At 49.9% G+C, this 21,202-nt stretch overlaps 1 protein-coding gene across 1 annotated transcript in view; it reads right to left on the bottom strand.

The window, feature by feature from the left end:
- Positions 1 to 7,920: 7,920 nt before the first annotated feature.
- The window catches only part of LOC146073668 (potassium voltage-gated channel subfamily KQT member 1-like), a 59,030-nt gene continuing 45,748 nt past the window's right edge, over positions 7,921 to 21,202 (bottom strand). Inside the window, exons 16-18 of the mRNA XM_083181035.1 lie at positions 17,974 to 18,014; positions 13,231 to 13,292; positions 7,921 to 9,227 (exon numbers count right to left, since the gene is read on the bottom strand). Of these exons, the coding sequence (XP_083037161.1) occupies positions 9,069 to 9,227; positions 13,231 to 13,292; positions 17,974 to 18,014 (262 nt within the window). The 3' untranslated portion in view covers positions 7,921 to 9,068. The remainder of the gene's footprint in view (positions 9,228 to 13,230; positions 13,293 to 17,973; positions 18,015 to 21,202) is intronic.

The raw sequence follows: 21,202 nt of genomic DNA, 5'->3' as shown, positions 1-21,202 counted from the left end.
GCGCTAATGCTGCTGCAGATGCGATTATGGACTCAGAGTATGTGGAAAAATATAATGTAACAGCAGCCGCGATCTGTAGAGACCGCCACGGAGCCATCGTAGCTGGAACTGCTCACACAGGAGACTATTTAGTTCGACATTGACAAAAGGTTGACATGAAGCGGTCGGCATGAGGTTTTCCTACATCAAAACATGCCGACATGCACACCATATAAGTGTACAGCGTCCCCTCGTATGGCTCACTTGGATCGTGAACAAGTCAGTTTTAAAAAATATATATGAAAAACATATGTTGACATTTTCCCGTGTCGACCATTTTTATGCCGACCTTTTGTGTTGACATATGCATGTGTTGACCTATTCACCATTGACCAATCGCGGGTGACCTAAATGTGTCCACAAATCTCCCAGGTCCCCCACGTACTATGTGCGAGAGAGACGGCACCTCGGCATATGCCGGACCCGAAACACAGCGCACACACACGTGTGTTACCTATGTGCAGTCATTGGATAAGTGGTCACAGTGTGTACAACAGTGATTTGGTCTGAATTACCCCCGTAGTGCACACACTAGATGATATGCAATATCATTGACAATGGTCGTTACCGTACATATTGTTTAAAATGAGGTCTATGGGATAATTAGTCGCCCGATTTTTGATCGCATCGCATGCCATACACCCGATGGCATGCGATGTGATTTTGCCCCATATACGATGTTAAATGCACCCCCACGCCACCCCCCAAGTATAAACGTGAAAAGGGGACGCGTATACCTGTGAAGTTCTGCGTATCCCCTCTGCGGGGCTCGCCACGCTTTGTAAAATCAACTCCACGCCGACGTGGATAGTGGGGGTATGAAAAGGTCGTAGGACGCGTACGGCCGCCAAAGCTTCGGGTTCACGTTTATACTTGGGGGGTGGCGTGGGGGTGCATTTAACATTGTAAGCACCCATTAGGGTGCTTATACAAGTTCTAATCGCATCCCATCGCATTGTATGGCATTTTATACCATATACAATGCCATACAATTTTAAAATTGTATGACATTGTGGAACATCGCGCGATATTGCATCGCATACCATCGTATGCGATATGGTCTGCGATGCGATGGGCGCCGTGATAGTATACAAGTACCGTCTAATGTGTGCGCACCTTGTGTGGCACCGGTGCAAGAACCAGGTGACATCAGCAAATATTCAATCTGAATCTGATCGGGGCTATCTGATCACTGGGCAATGTAATTTCTCAGTGACAATCTGGTCTGAATAAGGCCCGATGTTGTTAATGATGCGCGCTCCCACGGGTATATCGTTTGTTCAAGGGAAATCGTCGATGACATTGTATAGTTTGCAGTGTTGTCTAGTGTGTGCCCAGCTTAACCGAGCAGACAGAGCGAGTGACGGCTTTGCAGTCTTGCTGCTCAGAGATGCCCCCTGCGGATTGGTTATTTCCTATGCATAGTACAGGGCCGGTCATATACACACGGCTGGAATTACTGCCTTTTCCCAGATATCCCCGTGGCCTTGTTTTTCTCGCACATATATTACTCTGTAAGACACCTGGCATTGCGGTACCAGACAGAGGGGAACCACTGGGCACTGCCACCAGTCTGACGGCCTGTGTTGTGTGTTACACACTGTGTGCTTTCCCTCCCTATGGGAACTGGTTGTTTTTCAATATTTTTTTTTCCCCTTCATTCTAGCTGGCTGGATTGACATGAGCAGGAGCCAATCAGAATGATGATTGGGGGAGTGGCTTGAAGGCATAGGTGAAGTGTAGCGAAGGAGGGACAACCAGTTAAGGTGGAAACGTTACATTTTGCCATGTTTTTATGATGGATCATGCAGATTGTTCTGTGTATCTGTGTTACTCTTCTACGTTATCGCTGACAGATATTTCTGGGCAAAGAGTTGTCAGGTTTTGGGGGGTTTTAATAGAAAAAAAATAAAAAGTTTTTTTTGTCGCTGTATTATGTTGCATTATATTGTGTAATATTGTGTTGTGTGTAGGTTTTGTCTGCTGTATGTGTGATTCATTGTACAGTGCTGCTGCTTTGGCTCTTTTGCCTGTGCTATTATTCTGAATACAAGACATGAGACTGGTATGTATGGTAATAGAAGTATCCGGATGGAATCGGGAATGAATTGCGGCACCAAGGATTTTTTTTTTGGCACTTAAATGTAACAGGAAACCGATAAGGGCCCGTCTCCGCAAAACAGAAAGTGATGGCATCCGTGATCTTCTCCAGCAGGCAGGGCACACTAGTCTTAAAGATCTATCAACAGTCCATGTTTTCCAGGACACCTGTGGATCTGTAGAATGTGTTGGTTAGAAATGAATGCAGCACGTTTCACAATGTGACAGTCATAACTGCACCTGTGCACCAGCTAGGGGGTCTGGGAAATGTGACAGCAATGACTGCACCTGTGCACCAGCTAGGGGGTCTGGGAAATGTGACAGTTATAACTGCACCTACCTGTGCACCAGCTAGGGGGTCTGGAAAATGTGACAGTAATGACTGCACCTGTGCACCAGCTAGGGGGTCTGGAAAATGTGACAGTAATGACTGCACCTGTGCACCACCTAGGGGGTCTGGGAAATGTGACAGTAATGACTACACCTGTGCACCAGCTAGGAGGTCTGGGAAATGTGACGGTTAGTAATGACTGCACCTGTGCTCAAGCTAGGTGGTCTGGGAAATGTGACAGTTAGTAATGACTACACCTGTGCTCCAGCTAGGTGGTCTGGGAAATGTGACAGTAATGACTACAGCTGTGCACCAGCTAGGTGGTCTGGGAAATGTGACAGTAATGACTACACCTGTGCACCAGCTAGGGGGTCTGGGAAATGTGACAGTAATGACTGCACCTGTGCACCAGCTAGGGGGTCTGGGAAATGTGACAGTAATGACTGCACCTGTGCACCAGCTAGGGGGTCTGGGAAATGTGACAGTAATGACTGCACCTGTGCACCAGCTAGGGGTCTGGGAAATGTGACAGTAATGACTACACCTGTGCACCAGTAAGGGGGTCTGGGAGATGTGACGGTTAGTAATGACTGCACCTGTGCTCCAGCTAGGTGGTCTGGGAAATGTGACAGTTAGTAATGACTACACCTGTGCTCCAGCTAGGTGGTCTGGGAAATGTGACGGTTAGTAATGACTGCACCTGTGCTCCAGCTAGGTGGTCTGGGAAATGTGACGGTTAGTAATGACTACACCTGTGCACCAGCTAGGGGGTATGGGAAATGTGACGGTTAGTAATGACTGCACCTGTGCTCCAGCTAGGTGGTCTGGGAAATGTGACAGTTAGTAATGACTACACCTGTGCTCCAGCTAGGTGGTCTGGGAAATGTGACAGTAATGACTGCACCTGTGCACCAATCCTCTTCTGCGCTGCAGTGTTTTGCCTCTTCTATGTACAACGACAGGTTGCTCTGTACCTTTTGCGGTATTTTTGACAAAGGCCACAACACATCAGTCATACGATGGATAACCAGCAGCCGTTACTGGCAATGTGCTCTACCTCCAGCCTGGGCATTTACGGTGTGCGTTCCTTGTCCCGGGTATATAGAGTTTACCATAATGATGCTGTAGTACCGCAATCTGTCTGTATAAAGTACCCATTTGCCATGTATATAAAATATACAGAAAATAAATGGCTTCTATGTGGAAATTTCACGTTTTCGACTTTACACAAGGACACGGACGTGACTCTTTTAAAGGCGCAGGCATTCATTTTTGCTTTTTAAACGTAAGCCCCTGTGCTTTGTCCAAGCCGGACTTAAAGGGTTAACTTCTTCCTCCACTTCCAACAAGAAGCGCACTGTTCCCGACCGGCAGGCCAAATTCTATTTCCATCTTGTGGCCGATAGCACCTGTTTCCCTGGAAGCACAAAGTTCTCCCCTCTATCCCCCCAACACAGGCACGCGGACACAAGGCCCCTTAGTACAGAAATGTGATACAAAACCTTACACTCCCCCCACCCCACCTCCCAACTCTACCCCCCGAGACCACACCACACAGCCGCCTCATCCAAACCCCTAACCAGCATTTTTGCTCATTTATTTTTGTATATAAACCCCTTAGTGGTGCAGTGTTATATTGTGCAGAATCTAGAAGGACAACAGTTGGGTTTGGGGGGTTGATTCAGATTTGGGTGGAATTCGGACCCTTTCCCAATGTTTGGGGCCTGCGCAAGCATGTTTATGGGCCATAATAGGATAGAAGGAATCGGGCGCAAGTTCTATGTAACCTGTGTGCAGGGCCGCCAAGAGAAATCCTGGGCCCCGTTACAACAACTTCCTGGGGCCCAGGATTTCACGGTAATGCCTATTACACATGTCACACACGCATTACATATTATACCACATGCCATAATGCTCATTACACGTTATGCCACACGGCATAGTGGGCAGTGCACATTATGCCATACACCGTAATACCTACTACATATTTTACCACATGACTTAATGTCCATTACACATTATTCCACACCCCATAATGCTCATTGCATATTAGGGGGTTAACATGCTCGTTGCCATGGGATTAACCTGCTTTGCTAGGGGATAACCGTCTCTGCCAGGGGTTAACAAGCTTGTCATGGAGTTACAGTACATGCTCTGCCAGGGGTTACATGCTTTGCCAGGGGTTAACATGCTCGTTGCCATGGATTTACATACTCTGCCATGGGTTACATGCTTTGCCAGGGGTTAACAAGCTTGTCATGGAGTTACGGTACATGCTCTGCCAGGGGTTACATGCTTTGCCAGGGGTTAACATGCTCGTTGCCATGGATTTACATACTCTGCCATGGGTTACATGCTTTGCCAGGGGTTAACAAGCTTGTCATGGAGTTACGGTACATGCTCTGCCAGGGGTTACATGCTTTGCCAGGGGTTAACATGCTCGTTGTCATGGAGTTACATGCTCTGCCAGGGGTTAACATGCTCGTTGCCATGGATTTACGTGCTCTGCCATGGGTTACATGCTTTGCCAGGGGTTAACATGCTCGTTGCCATGGAGTTATGGTACATGCTCTGCCAGGGGTTACATGCTTTGCCAAGGGTTAACATGCTCGTTGTCATGGAGTTACATGCTCTGCCAGGGGTTAACATGCTCGTTGCCATGGATTTACGTGCTCTGCCATGGGTTACTTGCTTTGCCAGGGGTTAACATGCTCGTTGCCATGGAGTTACGGTACATGCTCTGCCAGGGGTTACATGCTTTGCCAAGGGTTAACACGCTCGTTGCCATGGAGTTACATGCTCTGCCAGGGGTTAACATGCTCGTTGCCATGGATTTACGTGCTCTGCCATGGGTTACATGCTTTGCCAGGGGTTAACATGCTCGTTGCCATGGAGTTACGGTACATGCTCTGCCAGGGGTTACATGCTTTGCCAGGGGTTAACATGCTCGTTGCCATGGAGTTACATGCTCTGCCAGGGGTTAACATGCTCATTGCCATGGATTTACGTGCTCTGCCATGGGTTACTTGCTTTGCCAGGGGTTAACATGCTCGTTGCCATGGAGTTACGGTACATGCTCTGCCAGGGGTTACATGCTTTGCCAAGGGTTAACACGCTCGTTGCCATGGAGTTACATGCTCTGCCAGGGGTTAACATGCTCGTTGCCATGGATTTACGTGCTCTGCCATGGGTTACATGCTTTGCCAGGGGTTAACATGCTTGTTGCCATGGAGTTACGGTACATGCTCTGCCAGGGGTTACATGCTTTGCCAAGGGTTAACACGCTCGTTGCCATGGAGTTACATGCTCTGCCAGGGGTTAACATGCTCGTTGCCATGGATTTACGTGCTCTGCCATGGGTTACATGCTTTGCCAGGGGTTAACATGCTCGTTGCCATGGAGTTACAGTAAATGCTCTGCCAGGGGATACATGCTGACTTCCAGAGTTGGATCTCAGCCCCAGCAGCATGCAGGGAGGCAGCAGACACAGAGCAACCAGCCACCCACCTTCCACCTTGGAACACAGTGACCTGGACATGGCTGGGGAACCAGGTCTGGGACTGCTGGACTGGAGACATGGCACTGGCACCTGCTGCTGCAGGCGGTTGGGATGGGAATGTGGGGAGTGGGGCGGGGAAGACTGGATTCCGCGGAGTGGGTGGCACTCCCGCGGGAGGTGGCCTCTCTCTGACCCAGCTCCTCCCAGCACCCAGGAACTACCTACCCTAATTATCCTCCTGTCGCCGAGCCACGGTAAACTCCCAAGTCACGTGGCTGGCTCTCAGCAGGCCCTGGAGTCAGAGAGCGGAATGACGTTCAGAAGGGCCTCTGTGATGCTGCTGCCCACACGCTTAACAGCTGACTCCGGGACACTCAGACCGGCGCACTCGCCACCAAATGAAAAAAAGCTGTGTGTCCAGACCAGGGCACCCCTGACAGGCCCGGGTTAACTGTACCTGCTCTCCCCCCCCCCCCCCCCCCCCCTCTCGGCACCCCTGTCTGTGTGCACAATATATACCAGATCGTTAGTTAATTGGAAGTCGCTGACTACCCATCTGCCGCAGGGACCTTGCCGCTGACTTCCCATCTGCCACAGGGACCCCCTGCCTGCCCCATGCTGCCTGACCCCGCTGCCTGACACCCACCCGCCACCGCTGCAGCAGTGCCGGTGTGGGGGCCCAGGATGTGTGGGTGCCCCGGGGCGACCGCCCCTGTCGCCCTGTAGATAATCCGGCACTGGCTTTACTAGTTTAGCCTATGGGCCACCACGCATGCATGGTCAGTGGACAAGTCTTGGCACTGGAGTGAATAAATTGCAGGAACGTGCTCTGAAAATGTAATTATTGTAAGGGCTGTAAGGGACAGGTCTTCTCGCATGTGCAATCACATAGAACTACAGCCGCAATGTGGAGACCGCAGGCCGCTATCTACAGCTTTTGTGGGCAAATCTTCACAATGCATCGCAGTCCGGATATTGTTATAGAAGGCCACATCGCCTGATTTAATGTCTTCCCATAATGTTTGAATTTATTTTCCCATTAATTATTTACAGGTTGCTCAGTGATAGGCAACTACCATGACAACCACAGTCACACACACATGCAGCAGCGTTGAGGGGGCGGGGAAGGAGCAGGGGGAGTGATGCGTTCCTGTAAATGTCCTTGATTTCTTTGAGGGGACTGTTTTACCTCCTGGTCTCGCAGCCCCCTGTGTTCATTGGCCGGGTTCAGAAGCTGAAGCTTACTTAGCTGGCTGACTGTTTGGAACATGGCCACCGTTGGATTCCAACTTGCAACATCGGTCGCAAAACTGGGATCGCAGTTACATGCAGGAGGCGTCACTTGAGACAATCTTTTTTTTTTTAAAGATTTGTCCTAGAACCTTCTGAATTTCTGTATTCAGAGATCAGTCAGCAAGTGAGGTTCCTGCCCAGATAATTTACAGTTTGGGGGCATTCATTAGGCAATAACCTTGATTTAATTCTCTATATAGAAATATTTTATGGAGGACAATCTAAAAACCACCTAGTGCTGAATAACAAGTGTGACCAAGAGGTGGGCCTCCCATTCCATGGTTTCCTGAAGCCCATAAGAAATTATATGGAGGTGCTGCACTGTAGAACTCAGATGATTCTGTTCTGCTAAATGCAAGTCTTACCACAACCACCACCTCACCCCCATATACTGATCACAATCGGAGTACTGCGTTCCTCTGAATAGTCTTTAATTTAATTATTTTTTTACCTTCAGACACATTTGCATACACGAGTTCCCATAAGAGTTTAATCGGTATTGAAGGTTTCTTAGGGTAACACGCAGACCTCTGTCACACCTGTCTCTTCACCGCGCGGAGATAGAGAACCATAACCTCTGTCATCCATATGTGCTTTCCGTGTCCTGGTGGGGTAACTGTGCCATATATGTATATGTGAGGGGGGGGGGGGGGGGGGGGGGGGGGACACCTGAGGTGGATGTAAGGCATATGGGCTTAATATCCGGATAAAGAGGACCGAGGTGTTGTGACATTATATTTCATCTGCAGGATACATATGTATTACATGTTACATGACAGTGATGTGGAGTTCACACGTTTTGCTGGTGGTAAGGGACATAAGATATGCAGGTTTCTGGACTTGCCAACCTTGACTTGGGGTCAGCCTGAGTGAGGATGCTCCAAAAGAAGCTGGTGGAGTTGAACACCTCTTACAGGGTATCTCCTATGGTTCAGTGGATAAGTCTCTGGTGGTCTTGTGGACCAATGTGACATCACTCATAGTTCTGGAGGTAGGTCTCTCATTCGATGTCTCATGGTTGGGCTCTTTCAATGGCGACTTGTGAATCACTGTAACATCTCATAGATCTGTTGGTGGGTCTCAAATTACACCACTCATGAATCTGTGGGTGGGTCTTTCATAGGACATCACTCATGGATCTCTTGGTGGGCCTCTCAAAGGACGTCACTCATGGATCTCTTGGTGGGCCTCTCAAAGGACGTCACTCATGTATCTCTTGGTGGTTCTTTTACAGGACATGGCTCATGAATCTTTGGGTTGGTCTCTCACAGGACGTTGCTCATGGATCTGTGGGTGGATCTATTACAGGACGTTGCTCGTGGATCTATGGGTGAGTCTCCCACAGGATGTTGCTTATGGATCTGTGGGTGGATCTATCAAAGGATGTTGCTCATGGATCTGTGGGTGGGTCTCCCACAGGAAGTCGCTCATGGATCTGTGGATGGGTTTTACAGGATGTGACCCATGGATCTGTGGGTGGGTCTCTCACAAGATGTGACCCATAGACCTGTTGGTGGGTCTCTCACAGGATGTTGCTCATGAAGCCGTGGGTAGGTCTCTCATAGGACGTTGCTCATGGATCTGTGGGTGGGTCTCTAACAGGACATTCTCCATGGATCTGTGGGAGGGCCTCTCTATGGACACCTCTCATGGCGCAGCATTGTGACATCTCTCACAGAATGTCTGTCGCTGACCTGTGTAGTGTAATTCGTGTAGCTCTGGGGCAGCTCCTGGTTGCTGCTTATGTGGCGCCAGCTTCAGTCTCTTTAATCTTTAGAGAAGATGGGCAGCGTTGATCGTTGGCTGTCAGAATCGGCGGCTAGGCGTCGGAGAGCTGTGAGAGGGGTGCAGCCGGTGGGGTAATGGGGACCCTGGCTCAGGGGGCAGCAGCTGATCCTCTTCTGGCACCAAATGAGCTCGGAAGATGCGTAGAATTTCATCCAGCTTGTGATCCATCTGAGTGACCTGTTGAAGGCAAACACATCATTTGTCAGGATTCACACTGACCAACCCCGTACAGCACCAGTTACCCCTGTGTCTGCTGCAAAAGAAAAGCGATGGGGGTTCCTAGGTGGAGGTGGCATGTAGTGAATGCAGACATACCCCCCACCCTGACATTTCAGTAATCCTGCCTTGCACAAATACAGGGTGAGGCATATTAAACCTCCCAGATATTAAAGATGAACAAAAAACAGCATTGTAAATACTATTAAACATTTTAGAACATAATCTAAAAATGCCTGGGATCCAATTTATTTTCAACTGGTTTCACTCTCCACCTTTTGTGTCTTTAATCATAAGGTCTCTCCCCCTTGTGTCTCCAGCCATTATCCCCCTTGTGTTTCCCTAGCCACCAAGTCTATCTAAATCTCTTCCCATTGTGTTAACAGCCATGAATGTGTGTCTCCAACCATCATGTCTCTGCTCCTTGTGTTTCCAGCCACCAAGTCTATCCCCTTGTGTCTCCAGCCATCATGCCCCCCCTTGTGTTGCCCCAGCCATTAAATCTCTCTCTCCCCCTTGTGTCTTCAGCCATCATGCCCCCCTTGTTTTGCCCCAGCCATTTAATCTCTCTCTCCCTTGTGTTTCCAGTCGTGAAGTATCCCTCACTGTGTGTCTCCAGCCACCATGTCTCTGCTCCTTGTGTTACCAGCCATCAAGTCTATCCCCTTGTGTCTCCAGCCATCATGCCCCCCCATTGTGTTGCCCAAGCCATTAAATCTCTCTCTCTCTCCCTTTTGTTTCCATCCATGAATCATCCCTCATTGTGAGTCTCCTCTCCTGCAAACATGTCTCTCCCCTTGTGACTCCAGCCATCAAATCTCTCCCACTTGTGTGTCCCATCACCATGACTCTCCCCCTTCTGTGTCCAGCCATCATACCCACCTTGTGTTTCCCCGGCCATTAAATCTCTCCCTGTTGTGTTAACAGCCATGAAGCATCCCTCATTGTGTGTCTCCAGCCAACATGTCTCTGTTCCTTGTGTTTCCAGCCACCAAGTTTATCCCCTTGTGTATCCAGCCATCATGCCCCCCCCTTGTGTTGCCCCAGCCATTAAATCTCTCTCTCCCTTGTGTTTCCAGCCATGAAGCATCCCTTATTGTGAGTCTCCTTCAATCATGTCTCCCTTGTGACTCCAGCCATCAAATCTATCCCCCTTCTGTGTCCAGCCATCATCCCCCCTTGTGTTTCCATGGCCATTAAATCTCTCCCCCTTGTGTCTCCAGTCATCATTCTCCCTTTGTGTTTCCCCAGCTATTAAATCTCTCCTCCTTGTGTCTCCAGCCATCATGCCCCCCCTTGTGTTGCCCCAGCCATTAAATCTCTCTCTCCCTTGTGTTTCCAGCCATGAAGCATCCCTTATTGTGAGTCTCCTGCAATCATGTCTCCCTTGTGACTCCAGCCTTCAAATCTATCCCCCTTCTGTGTCCAGCCATAGTCCCCACCTTGTGTTTCCATGGCTATTAAATCTCTCCCCCTTGTGTCTCCAGTCATCATTCTCCCTTTGTGTTTCCCAGCTATTAAATCTCTCCTCCTTGTGTCTCCAGCCATCATGCCACCCCTTGTGTTTCTCCAGCCATTAAATCTCTCATCCTTGTGATTCCAGCCATGAAGCATCCCTCATTGTGTGACTCCAGCCGTTGTGTCTCTGTTCCTTGTGTTTCCAGCCACAAAATCTCTCCCCCTTGTGTCTCCAGGCTTTATGACCCCCCCTCCTTGAGTTTCCACAGCCATCAAATCTCTCCCCCTTGTGTGTCTCCTGCAATAATGTATCTCCCCTTGTGACTCTAGCCATCAAATCTCTCCCCCTTGTGTGTCCACTCATCATGTCTCTCCCCCTTGTGTATCTAGCCATCATCCTTACCTTGTGTTTCCCTGGCCATTAAATCTCTCCCCCTTGTATCTCCAGCCATCATGTCCCCCCTTTTGTTTCCCCAGCCATTAAATCTCTCTGTTGTGTTTCCAGCCATGAAGCATCCCCCCATTGTGTGTCTCCAGCCATCATGTCTCTGCTCCTTGTGTCTCCAGCCATGAAAATCTCTCCCCTCTGTGTTTCCAGAACCATTAAATCTCTCCCCCTTGTGTGTCTCCAGTTATCATGTGTCTCTCCTCCTTGTGTGTCTCAATTCACAGAATTTCTCCCCCTCATGTGTCATCAAACTCTAACCGTGTGTGTCTCGTCATCAAACCTCTCCCCCTTGTGTGTCTCCAGTCATCAAACCTCTCTCTTGTGTTTCTTCTGCAATCATCTCTCTCCCCTTGTGACTCCAGCCATCAAATCTCTCCCCCTTGTAGGTCTCTAGCCACCACATTTCTCCCCTTTGTGAGTCTCCAGCCACCACATTTCTCCCCCTTGTGTGTCTCCAGCCACCACACTTCTCCCCCTTGTGAGTCTCCAGCCACCACATTTCTCCCCCTTGTGTGTCTCCAGCCACCAAAATGTGTTTCCAGCCATCATGTCTCCCTCCCTTGTGCATCTCCAGACATTATAGATGGCCTTTGGTATATTAATCTTCGATGGTCACCATTGATCGTATAAAACATATCAAAGGGAATCATTGATGGTTTTCACCCACCAATGGTCATCCCTGCTTTACTGTTTACTGGGCTACGGTAAAATTAGAGCATGGGTTGGGGTTTCATGGATGTCAGGGGCGGAGCTATGCTCCGTGTACTTCCACCACTTAGAGAAGAAAAGAAAACTGCAGAAAGAAACATTGGGTGGTTCTGTACCATCGATGGTAACAGTATTCAACATCAGTCATAGATCATCAATGATTTTGACTCATTGATGTTCTCCTGCCTGGGTCCAACACTCCTATAAGCGCCCCACTGCCATGTGTGGCTCTCTGGGCACAGGGGCCCGCATGCTTACCTGCACAGCCCATTACACACACATAGGCCAGAGGGTGAATCGGGGACAGGCTGCCGAGTGATAGAGGAATAATTAGAGGAACTCATTATTGTGGAATAAACGAGGGGCCGCATTTCGCTGGATGTCTGACTGATTCCAAGACACTCAGACAATACCCGCACTCAGCCCATCCAGCCGCCCAGCCATGCCAGACCTGTGGCACTGCCAAGTGAGCAGACTATGTTCCAGCTCAGTAGGCCAGCGAGAGCCACAATTAAACACCCAGCCGGGTCTCTGTGCTAATGGGAACAAGAGGCGAGGGATGGGAGGGGTCTGTATGCACTGACCCCGTGTCCACTCTCCGTGTGCCAGGCTGGAGCCTGATTTGCATTAACCAGTCCTGGGAAAATGTCAGTCTGCCAGGGGGTGCATTACAGACAACAAAAGTGTAGGGGTCAATGGCAGGAACGAGACTAACAGGCGTATTATAACGGGGGGGGCTATACGGAGGAAACTGTCAGCTGGTTGAGCCCCCTTCCACCTGATACTAGGGTCTGACGGGAGCCTTGTCCCGGTTTTCTTTCTAGGACCGGGCATTTAAGGTTATCTGTACGGTGCAGGGCAGGGAAATCCTGAAAGAAAACATGGTCCTGTCCCCTCCAGACTGGCTGGGTCTAATGTGTGTAAGAATTGCAGAAATCTGTCACAATACATAACGTCTGCTTGTTAAATCTGCGCAAATGACTCAGTGGTATACAGGTGGGCGCTATAGATTGTGCCCCTACCACTAAGTCAGCGCCCGCTCCTGTTTTATACATGCGGAAGGGGGGGGGGGTGTTCGTGCAGGTGGCGTTCAAATGACTCACAAAGCTGCGAAGTATACACAACCCCAGTGTGTATATTGTGTATACTGTGTATCTCATACATGTCGTGTTATTAGGGTCTATTTACTTATATGGAGATAAAGTGGACAGGAGATAAAGGGCCAGCCACTGAGCACCCAACTGCTGTTATAGGCTTTGGAAAATGACAGTTGGGGGCTGGTTGGTTGCACCTTTTCTCTGTTCGCTTAGTACATAGACTCCTTGTGTACAATGTAGGATCAGAAAGTACCTTCTCTTCCAGACGCATGAGTCTTGCACCAACTGTGTGATATCCTTTATCCACTCCCTTCTCTGTGGGGAAATACAACATTGTTACATGTGTCATAGGTGTCACACGTCTCCCAGTACCTGGGTCATACAGGTCCCAGTACCAGGGTCATACATGTCATGTCCCAGTACCAGGGTCATACATGTCCCACTGCTCCCAGTACCAGTGTCATACATGTCACACTTCTCCCAGTACCAGGATCATACATGGCCCACTGCTCCCAGTACCAGGGTCATACATGTCCCACTGCTCCCGGTACCAGGGTCATACATGTCCCACTGCTCCCAGTACCAGGGTCCTACATGTCCCACTGCTCCCAGTACCAGGGTCAGACATGTCACACTGCTCCCAGTACCAGGGTCATACATGTCACACATCTCCCAGTACCAGTGTTATACATGTCACACTTCTCCCAGTACCAGGATCATACATGCCACACTGCTCCCAGTACCAGTGTCATACATGTCACACTGCTCCCAGTACCAGGATCATACATGTCCCACTGCTCCCAGTACCAGGGTCATACATGTCCCACTGCTCCCAGTACCAGGGTCATACATGTCCCACTGCTCCCAGTACCAGGGTCATACATGTCCCACTGCTCCCAGTACCAGTGTCATACATGTCACACATCTCCCAGTACCAGGGTCATACATGTCACACTGCTCCCAGTACCAGTGTCATACATGTCACACTGCTCCCAGTACCAGGATCATACATGTCCCACTGCTCCCAGTACCAGGGTCATACATGTCCCACTGCTCCCAGTACCAGGATCATACATGGCCCTCTGCTCCCAGTACCAGGGTCATACATGTCCCACTGCTCCCAGTACCAGGGTCATACATGTCCCACTGCTCCCAGTACCAGGGTCATACATGTCCCACTGCTCCCAGTACCAGGGTCATACATGTCCCACTGCTCCCAGTACCAGGGTCATACATGTCACACTGCTCCCAGTACCAGTGTCATACATGTCACACATCTCCCAGTACCAGGATCATACATGTCCCACTGCTCCCAGTACCAGGGTCATACATGTCCCACTGCTCCCAGTACAAGGATCATACATGTTCCACTGCTCCCAGTACCAGGGTCATACATGTCCCACTACTCCCAGTTCCAGGATCATACATGTTCCACTGCTCCCAGTACCAGGGTCATAAATGTCCCACAGCTCCCAGTACTGGTATCCTCTCCGCCCTGTGTCAGTAAGAGTCTCCTTTCTGCCCTGTGTCAGCACCAGTCTCCTCCCTGCTATGTGTCAGTAACAGTCTCCTCTCTGCCCTGTGTCAGTAACAGTCTCCTCCCTGCTATGTGTCAGTAACAGTCTCCTCTCTGCCCTGTGTCAGTAACAGTCTCCTCCCTGCTCTGTGTCAGTAACAGTCTCCTCCCTGCCCTGTGTCAGTAACAGTTTCCTCACTGCCCTGTGTCAGTACCAGTCTCCTCCCTGCCCTGTGTCAGTACCAGTCTCCTCCCTGCTATGTGTCAGTACCAGTCTCCTCCCTGCCCTGTGTCAGTAACAGTCTCCTCCCTGCTCTGTGTCAGTAACAGTCTCCTCCCTGCCCTGTGTCAGTAACAGTCTCCTCCCTGCCCTGTGTCAGTAACAGTCTCCTCCCTGCTATATGTCAGTAACAGTCTCCTCCCTGCCCTGTGTCAGTAACAGTCTCCTCCCTGCTCTGTGTCAGTAACAGTCTCCTCCCTGCCCTGTGTCAGTAACAGTCTCCTCCCTGCTATGTGTCAGTAACAGTCTCCTCCCTGCCCTCTGTCAGTACCAGTCTCCTCCCTGCCCTGTGTCAGTACCAGTCTCCTCCCTGCTATGTGTCAGTACCAGTCTCCTCCCTGCCCTGTGTCAGTAACAGTCTCCTCCCTGCTCTGTGTCAGTAACAGTCTTCTCCCTGCCCTGTGTCAGTAACAGTCTCCTCCCTGCCCTGTGTCAGTAACAGTCTCCTCCCTGCTATATGTCAGTAACAGTCTCCTCCCTGCCCTCTGTCAGTACCAGTCTCCTTCCTGCCATGTGTCAGTACCAGTCTCCTCCCTGTCATGTGCCAGTAACAGTCTCCTCCCTGCTATGTGTCAGTACCAGTCTCCTCCCTGCTATGTGTCAGTAACAGTCTCCTCCCAGCTATGTGTCAGTACCAGTCTCCTCCCTGCCATGTGTCAGTACCAGTCTCCTCTCTGCCCTCTGTAAGTACCAGTCTCCTCCCTGCTATGTGTCAGTACCAGTTTCCTCGCTGCCCTGTGTCAGTACCAGTCTCCTCCCTGCCCTGTGTCAGTACCAGTCTCCTCCCTGCCATGTGTCAGTACCAGTCTCCTCTCTGCCCTCTGTCAGTAACAGTCTCCTCCCTGCCATGTCAGTACCAGTCTCCTCTCTGCCCTCTGTCAGTAACAGTCTCCTCCCTGCCATGTGTCAGTACCAGTCTCCTCCCTGCCATGTGTCAGTACCAGTCTCCTCCCTGCTATGTGTCAGTACCAGTCTCCTCCCTGCAGGGCCGGAGCTACCACTAGGCAGCCTTAGGCAGCTGCCTAGGGCGCTGGCCACTAGAGGGCGCCCCTATACTGTCATCATAAAAATTAAGTATTTTAGTGGACTTATCGGGTCCTAGGAGAGCCTAGCACTTCCCCCAGCATATTCAAATGCTGTTACCCCGGCCAGGCAGGGTGCAGGTACTGCAGGAAATTGCTGGGCTCAACTTCCAGCAGCAGCCAGCAGTCGTTATGCTTGTGTCTGTGTCCCTGCTCTTCAATCTGATCTGAAGTTCTGCTTCAGTGCTTCCTGCTGCTGCTCTTCACACAGGGATCGTCTTGTAGCTCCGCCCCCCTCCAGCACAATCTCCTAGAGACCATGCCAGACATACACAAAAGGTAACTGTATGCATATGAGGGAGGTGGCTGGGTGCAGGGCTGGTTTGACATGTGTGTTGGGGAGAGTAGTGGGCTGGGGGACATGTGTGTTGGGGAGAGTAGTGGGCTGGGGGACATGTGTGTTGGGGAGAGTAGTGGGCTGGGGGACGTGTGTTGGGGAGAGTAGTGGGCTGGGGGACATGTGTGTTGGGGAGAGTAGTGGGCTGGGGGACATGTGTGTTGGGGAGAGTAGTGGGCTGGGGGACGTGTGTTGGGGAGAGTAGTGGGCTGGGGGACATGTGTGTTGGGGAAAGTGCAGGGCTGGGGGACATGCTGGGGAAAGCGCAGGGCTGGGGGACATGTGTGTTGGGGAAAGTGCAGGGCTGGGGGACATGCTGGGGAAAGTACAGGGCTGGGGGACATGTGTGTTGGGGAAAGCGCAGGGCTGGGGGGACATGTGTGTTGGGGAAAGTGCAGGGCTGGGGGACATGTGTGTTGGGGAAAGTGCAGGGCTGGGTGGACATGTGTGTTGGGGAAAGTGCAGGGCTGGGGGACATGTGTGTTGGGGAAGGTGCAGGGCTGGGGGACATGTGTGTTGGGGAAAGTGCAGGGCTGGGGGACATGTGTGTTGGGGAAAGTGCAGGGCTGGGGGACATGCTGGGGAAAGCGCAGGGCTGGGGGGACATGTGTGTTGGGGAAAGCGCAGGGCTGGGGGGACATGTGTGTTGGGGAAAATGCAGGGCTGGGGGACATGTGTGTTGGGGAAAGTGCAGGGCTGGGGGGACTTGTGTGTTGGGGAAAGCGCAGGGCTGGGGGGCATGTGTGTTGGGGAAGGTGCAGGGCTGGGGGACATGTGTCTTGGGGAAAGCGCAGGGCTGGGGGGACGTGTGTTGGGGAAAGCGCAGGGCTGGGGGACATGTGTGTTGGGGAAAGGGCAGGGCTGGGGGACATATGTGTTGGGGAAAGTGCAGGGCTGGGGGACATGTGTGTTGGGGAAAGCGCAGGGCTGGGGACAATGTGTGTTGGGGAAAGCGCAGGGCTGGGGGACATGTGTGTTGGGGAAGGTGCAGGGCTGGGGACATGTGTGTTGGGGAAAGCGCAGGGCTGGGGGGACGTGTGTTGGGGAAAGCGCAGGGCTGGGGGGACGTGTGTTGGGGAAAGCGCAGGGCTGGGGGACATGTGTGTTGGGGAAAGGGCAGGGCTGGGGGACATGTGTGTTGGGGAAAGTGCAGGGCTGGGGGACATGTGTGTTGGGGAAAGTGCAGGGCTGGGGGGACATGTGTGTTGGGGAAAGCGCAGGGCTGGGGGACATGTGTGTTGGGGAAGGTGCAGGGCTGGGGGACATGTGTGTTGGGGAAAGCGCAGGGCTGGGGGGACGTGTGTTGGGGAAAGCGCAGGGCTGGGGGACATGTGTGTTGGGGAAAGGGCAGGGCTGGGGGACATGTGTGTTGGGGAAAGTAAGGGGGGGGGCGCAGTATTAGATGTTTTGCCTAGGGTGCCAAACCTCCTTGCACCGGCCCTGCCTCCCTGCCATGTGTCAGTACCAGTCTCCTCCCTGCTCTGTGTCAGTACCAGTCTCCTCCCTGCCATGTGTCAGTACCAGTCTCCTCTCTGCCCTCTGTCAGTACCAGTCTCCTCCCTGCCATGTCAGTACCAGTCTCCTCCCTGCTATGTGTCAGTACCAGTCTCCTCCCTGCTATGTGTCAGTACCAGTCTCCTCCCTGCCCTGTGTCAGTACCAGTCTCCTCCCTGCCATGTGTCAGTACCAGTCTCCTCCCTGCCCTCTGTCAGTACCAGTCTCCTCCCTGCCATGTCAGTACCAGTCTGCGGACAGATCACAGGTGTAACACATTATAGTACCTGGCAGGAAGACTCCGGGCTTGCCAAGAGAATGATCCAGTCTGCAAAAGAGAAGCACCATAAAAAGGACATCCGTGTTCTCACTGTACATGTGTGTGCGCGTGTTACAGGTATCATATCTGCTGTAACCGTACAATCTATGTGTGTGTCTGTGTGTTACAGGTCTCACATCTGCTGTAACCTTACAACCTGTGTGTCTGTGTGTTACAGATGTTACCTCAGCTGTAATGTCACATCCTGTGTGTGTCTGTGTGTTACATTGTTACATCCACTGTAATGTCACATCCTGTGTGTGTCTGTGTGTTACATTGTTACCTCCACTGTAATGTCACATCCTGTGTGTGTCTGTGTGTTACACTTGTTACCTCCACTGTAACCGTACAACCTGTGTGTGTGTGTGTGTCACAGTTGTTACCTCCGCTGTAACCATACAACCTGTGTGTGTGTGTATGTGTGTTACAGTTGTTACCTCAGCTGTAATGTCACATCCTGTGTGTGTCTGTGTGTTACACTTGTTACCTCCACTGTAACCGTACAACCTGTGTGTGTGTCTGTGTGTCACAGTTGTTACCTCCGCTGTAACCATACAACCTGTGTGTGTGTGTCTGTGTGTTACAGTTGTTACCTCCGCTGTAACCGTACAACCTGTGTGTGTGTCTGTGTGTTACAGTTGTTACCTCCGCTGTAACCGTACAACCTGTGTGTGTGTGTCTGTGTGTTACAGTTGTTACCTCCGCTGTAACCGTACAACCTGTGTGTGTGTGTGTCTGTGTGTTACAGTTGTTACCTCCGCTGTAACCGTACAACCTGTGTGTCTCATTGTTACCTCCACTTTATTGTCACATCCTGTGTGTCTCTGTGTTACATTGTTACCTCCGCTGTATTGTCACATCCTGTGTGTGTCTGTGTGTTACACTTGTTACCTCCACTGTAACCGTACAACCTGTGTGTGTGTGTCTGTGTGTTACAGTTGTTACCTCCGCTGTAACCGTACAACCTGTGTGTGTGTGTCTGTGTGTTACAGTTGTTACCTCCGCTGTAACCGTACAACCTGTGTGTGTGTGTGTCTGTGTGTTACAGTTGTTACCTCCGCTGTAACCGTACAACCTGTGTGTGTGTCTGTGTGTTACAGTTGTTACCTCCGCTGTAACCGTACAACCTGTGTGTGTGTCTGTGTGTTACAGTTGTTACCTCCGCTGTAACCGTACAACCTGTGTGTGTGTCTCTGTGTTACAGTTGTTACCTCCGCTGTAACCGTACAACCTGTGTGTGTGTGTCTGTGTGTTACAGTTGTTACCTCCGCTGTAACCGTACAACCTGTGTGTGTGTCTGTGTGTTACAGTTGTTACCTCCGCTGTAACCGTACAACCTGTGTGTGTGTCTGTGTGTTACAGTTGTTACCTCCGCTGTAACCGTACAACCTGTGTGTGTGTCTGTGTGTTACAGTTGTTACCTCCGCTGTAACCGTACAACCTGTGTGTCTCATTGTTACCTCCACTGTATTGTCACATCCTGTGTGTCTCTGTATTACATTGTTACCTCCGCTGTATTGTCACAACCTGTGTGTTACATTGTTACCTCCGCTGTATTATCTCATCCTGTGTGTTACATTGGAGGTTATTCTGATCGTAGCGGCCAAACGTGCGTACGTTCGCAATTAACGTACGCTCTCCGTACGCGGCCGTTGGGGTTAGGTCCACCCACAACTCAGCCGCATTCGTACGGCCAGAAACATCGGCAAAGGGGAGTGGCGTACAATTGAGCGTACGCCAACGTACACGGACGGGCCAGCCCTTACACTCCGACAACTGGCGTACAATTGAGCGTACGCCACCGTTTACGGACGTCTCTCGTCCGTCTTCCCACCGACTTCTTGCGGCTATCTGAGCGTACGCCAGCTTGCACGGACGGGTCCCTATTGTTTTCAATAGAAAAGTCAGCTTATGTCACCGCTCGTGAGAGTGAGCGTACGTCCGTGTACGCTGACATACCCTTCATATATATGGACCTGCAAATCTTGCCTTTCAACTATAATTATGAAAATTAATTAATTGATTGAATTAATTAATGTGCAAAATAGTGGGCATGGGCTTAAAACATTGCTGAAACATCCTTTGGAGGTGTTAGATGTGGTTTATGTTATTGTATCATAAATACAAAACCTATGTTTGTATTAGAGTGAACACGTTGACACATGTCGACTTGTGTAGATTGAGTGTGCTACTGTGTAAAGTCTATGAAAGCACGTAGTGAATGTGTCGAACTGTTTAACAAATACCTACCTTAGCATATATAAGCAGGTCTTACAAAGATTCTTACCTTAAATTAAACAAACCTTTAACCCCTTCCTGACAGAGCTAGTTTTTGCGTTCCTGACAGAGCCATTTTTTTCAAATCTGACATGTCTCACTTAAGTGGGGATAACTTTTTTTTGCTTTTACTTATCCCAGTGATTTTGAGATTGTTTTCTCGTGACACATTGTACTTCAAGTTAGTGGTAAATTTTCGTCAATACAGTCTGTGTTTTTTTGTGAAAAATACCAAAATATCGTGAAAAAATGGAAAATTTAGCGATTTGCAAAATGTTAAATTTTCTGCTTGTGAGACAAATAATCTTACCACTCAAAATAGTGAATAACTAACATAGACCATATGTCTACTTTATGTTGACATCATTATTTCAACTTCCTTTTAATTTTTTGGGACACTAGGAGGCTTACAATATGAATAGCAAATTCTCAAATTTTCAAGAAAATTTCAAACACTGATTTTTTTAGGGACCAGTTCAGTTCTGATGTGACTTTGAGGGACTTGTATGTGAGACACCCCCATAAATGATGCCATTTCAAAAAACTGCACCCCTCACAGTATTCAAAACAGCATTTTGGAAGTTTGTTAACCCTTTAGGTGTTTCACAGGAATTAAAACAAAGTGTAGGTGAAATTTCAAAATTTCTTTTTTTTTGCAGATTTGCAATTTTAATACATTTTTCTAAGGAACACAGTACATTTTACTAGAGAAATGTGACTAAAAATTGATTCCCCCAATTCTTTTGTTTTCATAAATATCCTATATGTGGCCCTAGTGTGCACGGTGACCAAACCACAGGCTTCATAATAGAAGGAGCACCTACTTGATTTTGGAGCCTCCTTTTTATGAGATTATTTTTTAGGCACCATGTAGGTTTCTAGGCACCATAAGATGCTAAAAGTTAGGAACCCCCCCACAA

Source organism: Crinia signifera, chromosome 4 (assembly GCF_055691185.1).
Source record: "Crinia signifera chromosome 4, ASM5569118v1, whole genome shotgun sequence".
NCBI classification, from domain to species: domain Eukaryota; kingdom Metazoa; phylum Chordata; class Amphibia; order Anura; family Myobatrachidae; genus Crinia; species Crinia signifera.
Note: the sequence above shows the minus strand (reverse complement) of the source record. Positions and strands in the feature narration are given on the sequence as shown.